The 10,000-nt window shown below is 39.7% G+C and overlaps 1 protein-coding gene across 4 annotated transcripts in view; it reads right to left on the minus strand.

Moving 5' to 3' along the window:
* Positions 1–10,000, minus strand: part of LOC137969845 (guanylate-binding protein 6-like) — a 49,709-nt gene that overhangs the window by 7,857 nt on the left and 31,852 nt on the right. For all 4 annotated transcript variants that reach the window (XM_068816231.1, XM_068816230.1, XM_068816229.1 and 1 more), the window contains 2 exons: positions 3,418–3,601; positions 2,877–3,138 (listed from right to left, as the gene is read on the minus strand). In XM_068816231.1, coding sequence (XP_068672332.1) covers positions 2,877–3,138; positions 3,418–3,601 — 446 coding nt within the window. The remainder of the gene's footprint in view (positions 1–2,876; positions 3,139–3,417; positions 3,602–10,000) is intronic.

Genomic DNA, 10,000 nt, shown 5'->3' on the forward strand with positions numbered 1-10,000 from the left:
CTGCTTTCTTTTAATTCTTTCACTTTCGCGCGATCGATTTTTCGTCCGTGGCTTCATGCACAATTAATTTGGGCAGATTTCCGAGTTAAAATGTTCCTGAATGTTGTCTTAGATCGATTGAGGTGGTGGAGTCTTTCCTTTTTTAGCACAGTTGACTATATGCCATTTATTTCTATTGGTGGCATAGTGCATGTTATGTTCTCTGTAATATTTTCGGGTTTTAATATTCTTGTTGTAAGCAGTTTTATACAAATGTAAATAGTACTTCGCCTTATATGAGCAAATTTTGTGCAAATAAATAAATTTAACTATAAAAAATTGCGATAAAACATTTCTTAAAATCATTTTAAGATTTAAAAAATGTTTAAAAAAGCGACGACGTTTCGACGTTAGGTAAACGTCATTATCGAGGAAAAATATGTTAGTAAGTTTCGGTCTATAAATACTAAAAAAACAATAGCTGATTGAAACCTGAAAAAAACCAAAAACCAAACAAAGAATTTAATTATGAACCAGTGTCAATCTCCATTTTTCCCCTGCAAAATTAGTTTACGATGTATCCACAATGACTGGGATTTCTTTAAATTTATTGCAAAGCTTCGAAACTCACTAGGCAAGATATCGCTGGGTAGCATTAAGGAGACGTCCAACTTGCTCGAAGTGACAGATTTCAATAGGACAATAGGCTCACTTTGCTGGTAGCTTGCGTGCGCCTTCCCACTTTTAAATTTAAACTGTTTAAATCAAATTATTCTTCTGATATTTGTGTGCCGGCTGTTAAAGGCGATTCCCGTATCACGAATTATTTTCTAAGATTTGGCCACGAGAACGCATGAGCTGCCGACTTGAGTTTCGTTCTCCGAGTTAGAATTACTTGTGCGCGTCATTTCATCAACCTGAAACTTTCGCAGCTTAAAGCAATATGACAAAATACAAATTGACAAAAGCTTCAAGTGTAATGCTTTTTCACTGGTTTAATTTTGACACGTGAAAGTTTGCCAAGTCAAAGACAATAGCAAAAGGCAAGATTGAGATGATATCATAACCAGATTTGGAGCCATTTTGTAGCCAAAACCTTTTCACACGAAACCTGCTGTGTTGAACCTTGCCACTTTAAATTACAATTTCATTACTCAATTTTTTTCTTTGGTTGTTACTGCAGCAGGCGCGAATTCCCGTATCACGGCCTATGACAAAAGTCTCGAAAAGGGAAATAAAAATATTTTTTGCCAAGGAAATTTAAATAATCTGGAGCATTCGGAAAGTAAAGCCTTGCATCTTGTCTTAATCTGTTCGCTTCACGATTCAAAATCAGTCCTATTTTTTCTCCAGAACAATTCCCGACTCTACGTTGACCATGTGGTTCAAAATTTCAAGGTTGGGAAGCTTTAGAATAGCGAATTGAGATGTTCTTCACCAGTGGGCTGCCATTTTTCGACTCCATCTTGTTAGCTGATTTATCGTTGTCCTCGCTTCAAACGCCAGTTTACCGATACTTTTGAATGTAAACTCACATTTCAATTTAAATCCGACTTACCTTATTATTAAACAACGCCAGGAAGGCAAAACTATCCTCTGCTCCTTGCAAATTCTGCAGTTTATCGCCACACTTTTGACTCGCCATCTTCGCTTCACTTGTGATTCTTCGCCGTATTTCCCGTTATATTGAACCAGTATCGGTCGTAAAGATAAGGTAATGCCCAAGTCTTTCAAATGACTCATCATCTTTGCATGCATTGTGTGCCGTCCTTTTGGAAACATGCGACGAATATTAACGATGCCAGCACTACATTCGCCATTTCTCATGTTCCCAAGTTTCGAACGAATTTGACTGCATTTCAAGAGCTTTTCGGGGTGATGACGCGCATGCGCAACATTAGTCTCCTTTGTTGGATGAAGCCCCCACAAAAATCGTTGAGAAAATATGCGTTCCACTTTCCGTAGTGACCGCAATCGCCTTGCACCCCTTCCCCCAAAATATCTGTTCTGCTTCATTTTCTTAGCTCGATATGTCGGACATCTTTTCCCTTCCTCCTATTTTCCACAGCGGCCTGTCGTTTCAAACTTTCACTCATGCATACTAAATACGAGTTACGAAATCGGTCGCACATGATGTTATGATGACACACTGACTTTCACAGTGACGTCAACACATTCGCAAGGTGTTTTGATGTAACGCAAAGATATGAGAATTGGAGAGGTGATCTATGAATTTTCGCGACTCAGAAAACGAGACCGACATTGTTGCGTGACCCTGTGATTGAAAATATATCGCGTATCAAACGATGCGACAATTTAGGCCTCAGTCTACATTTTAAAACAAGTCTGCAGTCTGCATTTTATACCTAGTCTGCATTTTATACCCAGTCTACAGTCTGCATTTTATACTCACCGGTCGCCTCACACGTTCCCGTTTGTACATAGTTTTCTTTTTGTTCTCATTAAACCGTTTTATTCGTAAAAGATCCTATTTTGTCTTGCTTCTTTTTTCCGCTTGAACCGTGAGGGGACTAGGACTCATCCCCCTCGACCAATCCCCTGTTCGATGATGTCATCCATCCTCCTTTGCGTCCTTCTTTATTTTACCTAATCCATCTCTCCTCACCTCATTTTCCAACATGGACACTTGTTGAGCGGATTCCCACCGTTTCTCTCGCCAAAAATCCATGACGTCATTCCTTGTCACGTGATTCCCGAAAAAAACCACATGTAATACACAACCAAAAATACACACACCAAAAGTTCGAATTTTCCAGCATGGTACGCAAAACACCCCCACCTGTTTTCTCGGAGGTCCGTCTCCGAGGGAGATGAAGGAGCGTACACCACTACTAATAATTACTTTCATAAAAGTTATTTGAACCAACCATACTTACTCTCGCCAGTAACCAGTTCTCCATCATTAAAGCTTTTTTTGGGAACCACGATGGATCTCAGCAACTGTTTGAATTCTTCTACACCACTGAAGAACTTGGGGTTCATGTCACTTTTATTATCGTTGATGCTTTTCATCTTCTCCGAATCCACTGTTGGTGGGGGCAGCATAAACGCTTCAAAATTAGGGAAAAAGCGTAGAATACTCTCAGCCACCTTTTGTCCTTGTTCAGTGGCAGCCGGTGAATCTTCACATTTAAAAACCTAAAAATATGTCGAAGAAAAAAAAATCGTGTGTTTTCTATCAGGATGTATTTGATGATGGCGTATTGTAAAAGTGAATACAATGGATGCTTTTTGTAAATAGGATTTTTCTTAAGTTCTTCAGTCAGGAGTAGAACAAAATTAGTCAGTAGCACAACAAACCCACCTTCAATAAAAGATCATCATGGTCACTATGATTGAAATAATACAGGTGAACAAGCTCGTTTTCGTGTATATCCTAAATGACAAAAGATCTCTTCGTTGACAGGATAGGTATACCTTCTTCAGGAAGTAGTCCTTAAGGTTTTTGCAGTCTCGTGGGATTTCCTTTGTAACATCCCGTAGCAACCAAATGAAAAAAGGAAACGTTTGATGGAAAAATTCTGAATCTCCGTGTGCTTGTCCAACCATATTTCCCACTTTCGACCGCACTTCGATGCGCTGAGACAGTTTCACAATAAACCTTGATATCCGTCAAGGTAAAACAATACTAAAAGAAACTTTCCAAATAAACAAGCAGTATGTGATTACTCTTTACCTGTAAACATAGTTTAATAAAATGAGAACAATTTGGCTGTCCTTTGGTGACTTCATGTTTTGGTACGTAATCACTGAGTTTTAGATCCGAGCTTACCGCGAACCTCTAACCGCGGTTTGCGGTTACCCGTTTGCGGTTCGACGTTCAAACATAATTCGATTTAGATTGGCGGGGGATTAGAGAACTGGACTCTGGCCAACTAAATGGAGCCATTTTAGGTTTTTTTTTTCCATTTAGAAATAGAAGAAATATCAATCAATGAAAACATAATTTACGGCAACACTGGGTTTTCTAGCAGCGAAGAGCTGTAAAAATTCTTTAGACTGCGAGACAGATAAAATGACCGAGGGAGGCTTGGGAAGAGGCCGAGCCTCCCTCGGTCATTTACTTGTTTGCGTGACAAAACACGACTGCCTCAGAAAAGCAGGCCGCTGGACTGATTTATGAAGGAACTGCTCTTAGTCTATAAATGCTTACATAAGTTCTTCTTGCAAATTTACGGCAGCCATTTTGAATCAGCAGCCACGAATGGCACTTATTTTCACGATCCAATAGGATTTATCACATTTAGCATTTCGCCCGACTTTGTGCCTCTGTTAATGGATAAAGACTTGCTCCACATTACGTGGGATAAAACAGGAACTATACGCTAAACGCTTTCAGGAAAATGACATCCGTGAAAACCTACCTCTCCACGTTGAAAACTATGGCTCTATATCCCCGCCAAAATTCAACTTTCGCATTTTATGTTTGTTTCACATTTCATCGTTGCTCTTAGCGATTCGCCATTCAAGTTTCGCTTTGCGACATTACTCTCGGAAGTGCTACTGCTCATTCAACATGCAAGGCTTACCATTTTATGTCCATAGGCGTACGAGCCGGGGGAGCGGGGGCGGCAGCCCCCCCAGTCTTAGAAATTTTCGGGCAAAACGCTCAAAATTCGGGCAATAAAGAAAGGCTACAAAATGGAATTAAAAAATATATAAATAAGGCAAAAATATGAAAAAGAGCACTTGAAAGTATAAAAATATTACTTCTGTAAGTTGAAAGATATTAAAGTCCTTGTTTTGAAGTAAGTCCTTGCGGTTGATCTTAAAACATTTGAATTGCTCGGCTGCTGATCTGTTGATCGCTGGCATTTGCTGCAGTTCGCGCCAAACTTTCGCGCCATTTTTAAGGCGGCGCGAGAGATCAAAGATGAAAGAAAGTTTTGTTCGAAGTTTCTTCGTGGTCTGTACCATCGACTCTTTGGGCGACGCCGGCATTCGAAACTTTTTCAGATCAAAGGGACTTTTAAGGTGAGTTCAAGCAGCCTACGAGGCTTCAGGTAAATATTCAATTAAGCGTTAGCAATTTATTTTGCATAAAATTTATGTGAGGTTCTAAAAACTCTTTGTTTCGAATACGTACAGTTTTATGACTTTTAAGGATTGTAAACGAATGTTTCTTTCGCACATTTTGAGGGAGTAAAAAACGGATTTCAACAATCAAACATTCGGGCACTGTGTAATTTTTTCGGGCAAAAAGGACACTCATAGAACGAAAACCATTGCCAAATGAAATCTTACAGGAACCGCCTAAAGCCTCATTTACACCAGCATGTTTTCCTTGACAAGTTTTCTTGACAGTGTTAATGGAAAATAGTAATATATTCTCACTAGGATCATCCGCAAACAATGCCTTAAACTAGATAAGATATGGGAGACTCAGCCCTTCGGCGGTGAGTCTCCTAGCAACTCCGTATAAAATCCATGATTCCCATGGGTTCCGAACACATGTTCCTCCCATAACTCAAAAAGCACCAAAAAAAAAAAGAAAGACCCGAAACTTGCAGAATTGAACAAATCTTAATTCAGAATGAAGCAAAGGCATTAACACAGAGGGGAAAAACTATGGAAAAACAGGCTTAAAAGAAGAAACATTCCCAAAGGGCTCGTAGGCCATAGCAACGTTGCACGAAGAGCCAGAAGCTTCCGCAGAAAGTAACGCAGCTGGAGCATCAGGACGTAAAATGCTGCTCAGGTCATTGTAGTGGTCAACCATCTTCGTACTAGCCCGACCGACGTGGTCAGCAACCGCTTCCTTTGAGGCTCCGGGTAAAGAAAGCGTTATGGAGCAGCCACTACGAGGGCTGTGAGAAGTTTCACCATCATTAGGTTGAATTAGGTCGAGATAGAACTTTAATCTGCCATGAACTGCAGAACCGGTAAAAGGCTCCTGGGTAACATTATTACCCTTAGTGACACGAAATAAAAAACCTTGACCTAGGTTAACTCCCCAGGTACAAAAGCGTCCGGGTTTCGAAATGAAAGAAAACTGGGTGAAGCTTTGGCCTTGAGCGTGGAAACCATATGAACCGAGGGTACCGGGGTTACGACGCCTTGGAAAACAAGCTTGGAAAACAAGTCAAGGAAAAGAAGCAAGTTTCAAGTGTGTACAGTCAGACTTGTCTACCCCTTCGATAAATTGCCCCCAGAAACGACACCAGCAATTAAGCAGGAAAAACCCCTCGGCAAACGAGCAGGTCTCAGATGGAGCCAAACGATTTCATGATCTTGGCAACACGTAAGTTCTTGGAGGACCTTGTACCACACACCACCGTGATTGTTGACAACTCTGTCCCTACGTATGATAGTAAAACCAGGGATGTTAACAACCATGTTTCGTTCCGTCGTTTCGTTGTCTTTCATTGGCCCTGAAAAGCCCCTGTGGGGAGCGGTCAATTAAGTATGTATTGTCTTGTCTTGTATTGTATCCCTGACACGGTTGCTCCTTTTTGGACCAGCTTTCCTCTATTTATCCTTTCGTCCTGTCCTTTTTTCCAGATCCCGCTCGGCTTTTTCTGGTGTTACAATGATACGTCATTCGCAGTTTGCCTTGAACGCCAACCCTCTGTAAACCTCTGGATTACTTGTCACTATTCTTGACCACTGAGCTAACGCGTCAAGTTGCTTATTCACACTTTGAAAATGATATTTATTTTGAATTTTGGCTGACTATTTACATAACAATTATAAGTAATTATATACACGTGCCGTGCCGTGCGAAGCACCTACTACATCGTAGGTTACAGTTCAGAGATCCCTGTTTTACTAGTCGTGAAACAATCCCATCCCTTTAATAATGTTAACCGTAACACTAATTACGACTAAAGACACTGTATATAGGCTTAAAGTTAGTCCCTGTGATAGTTTTAAATGTATCCAGCATTGTTGTGATCTGTGCTCTTTGCTTTCCTTCATTCCTCCCTGCGGCACACTTACAAGTTCATTGCATGGAAGAGTGTACAACGCTTCCAGTCTGATTGGTGCAGGGCATCCTTCATGGGAAACTTTAATGCATATTGCGCCGATCTATACAAGAGCGATAAAAAGCAAAAGCCCACTAAATCCTGAAATTGCCGTGCGTTATATGGGAAAGGAAGAAAACATACACTTTGCAGTGCTTCGGCGAATTCGCAAACAGAAAGAAAGAACAACTTCACAAAAAAAGAGCAGGTAGCCATTAATTTTGTGATAACAGTAATTTTATTTGGTCTGTTTGTTATGTATGAAAATCGGAACCCTATATTACAGTGATTGCTTGAAACTCCACTTTTTTCGTTTATTCTAAAATTAAAAAATAGCTAAAACTGCAGAAAAACTGCCAAAATGTCAGGCAAAAATGTTCAGTTTTCCGTATTTCAGTCAGAAGTTCGACCGGTTTTTTTAAAGTCCATATAGACTTAGAAAAAAACCTCTAGAAGAAAGAACAAAGCGCCACAGTCCCAAAGGAAGTCTAATTTTATCGCTATTGTTTTCTTGAAACAAAGGAGCGTATGCATAATGAAGTAGGGACCTGTGCGAAAATCTTGCCGGATCTTGTTGCAATGAATAAACTCCTGAACTTCGTCCATCTTTGGTACAAGAAACTTCACATTTGCAAGCATCAGCTTTGGAACGTACATAGTCCTTTGTCTTAGTATTTAAGAGGTGACAATCTGAATATTTGATAAGTCAGCTTCTTGAGATGGAGGAATATGTAAATCACTATCGTTCTTCTCAAACTCAGCAGGCTGACATTAATTCGATTCGACTGAGTTCAGCTCTTTCTCGACCAGCCGAAGAGATGAAAGCAAGTTGCTTTTTGTGCGGCCAGCACGGCAACCACGGCGCGTAGGCTTGAAACTTGTAACATCGCAAGAAAGTGATCACTTTTAGGAGCATGAAATCCCTTGATGTTGAAATGTTTAATGAAGAACTTACAAATGCCCCTTGGTGGGTGATGAACATATTTGACACAATGGAAGATAAGTGGAATTATTGGAAAGCACTTTTCAATTCCATTTTAGAGACCCATACACCCATGAGAAAAATGAGGGTCAGGCAAGTTGATGTACCCTACATGACAATGGAATGGAAACAAGCCATCAGGAGAAAAAGGAAATACGCCAAAAAGTATGCTAGAAATAAAACTAATGAAAATTGGGAGCTAAAGAAGAAATGGAGGAATGAAGCAACAAAATGCCGAAGGAGAGCCATTAAAAAGTTTTGGGAGGAGAAGGCAGATCATCTTAATTCTAAGCCTTATGATTTTTATAATATTTTTAGACCCTTTCTAAGTGACAAGCGCCAAAAAGGATCTGATATCAACATTAGGAAAGTGGATGGAAAAGTTGAAAAGGATCCGAGAAATGTATCAAACATAATGGTCAACTATTTTGCAACCATGGCGGATGCTATCGGAGGTGTAGGAGCAAGCATGTTGAATGAGAATGATTTGTCTGAACACTCAATTATAGGAAGCATTAAAACTGGTATATATGAACAGGAAGGACCAATATTTCATTTTAGAAAGATAAAGAGTGCTCAAATAAAATCTGCATTGGAAAAATTGAACACTAGAAAAGCCTGTGGATGGGATTCTATTACACCTAAAATGTTCAAGCTTGCTTCTACAGGGATTGCAGATTCATTAACAATGCTATTCAATACAAGCATCGATTCAGGTATATGGCCAGATGCTTGGAAAAAAGGTGAATGGTGTCCTGTATTTAAAAATGAAGATCCACTAAATGAAATGAACTACCGACCTGTGACACTCTTAAGCACAGTGGATAAAGTGTATGAACAATTATTGAGTGGGCAAGTTTATCAGCACTTTGACAATATCCTCGACTCTAGCATTTCAGCATATAGAAAAATGCACAGCTGCGAAACAACCATTATCAGACTGACAGAAGAATGGAAATCAGCTATGGACAATAAACAAGTTGTTGGCATACTCTCCACCGATATGAGTAAAGCTTTCGACTCATTGCAACCGTCCTTATTGATCAATAAGCTCAAAGCATATGGGTTCTCAGAGCAAGCACTTTGTCTCAAGCGTTCGTATTTCACAAATAGACAAAACCGGGTAAAACTAAATTCAGTGGTAAGTGAGTGGAAGGATATGAGAAGAGGATGTCCTCAGGGCTCATCCTTTGGTCCTCTGCTATGGAATATATTTCAAAATGACTTGACATATCAAATAACGGATGCAAACATCTCAATGTACGCCGACGACCACCAGATTTATGTTATTGCTGAATCAATATCCCAAGTAGAGCAGACTCTTAGAAACGAGGGTGTAGTTATATCAAGATGGTATAATGAGAATTATCTTAAAGGCAATCATAAAAAGTATGGTGCAATGATTTTGTGTAACAGGGATACGGAAGCTGCAGCAATTAATATCACAATTGATGGTGAGAATGTCGAATCTAAACTTTCCCTTAAGCTTCTTGGAGTGACACTTGACAGTAGACTGAACTATAGTTCACACATAAGTGATATTTGTAAGAAAGCAGGAAGCAAAGTCGGTGTTCTTAATCCACTCAAAAAACTGGTTCCTACTCATGCCTTGCTTCAGTTGTACAAGGCTGGGGTGCTACCGAATCTAACCTACTGCCACATGGTCTGGCATTTTTGCAGAGCATCAGACACTAAGAAGCTAGAGAGGGTACAGGAACGAGCTTTGCGAGCTGTATTCAGTAATAAAACAGCAACGTACGAGCAGCTCCTCGAATGGGCAAAACTACCGAGTTTAGAAAATCGAAGACTACAAGACATTTTAATTTTAATGTATAAAGTGAAACATAATTTGGTACCGAAGACTATAATTGACATTTTCCCTATCTCAAATAGTAAATACAATTTACGTAACAAGGATTTTCCTATCCCTAGGGTAAACACTACAAAATACGGCAAACATAGTATCCGATATTTAGGACCGTATTTATGGAGTAAAATAAACATTAACTTACGTCAACAAACGAGCCTTGAAGCATTTAAACACGCAATCCGA

This window comes from Montipora foliosa, chromosome 9 (genome assembly GCF_036669935.1).
Source record: "Montipora foliosa isolate CH-2021 chromosome 9, ASM3666993v2, whole genome shotgun sequence".
NCBI classification, from domain to species: domain Eukaryota; kingdom Metazoa; phylum Cnidaria; class Anthozoa; order Scleractinia; family Acroporidae; genus Montipora; species Montipora foliosa.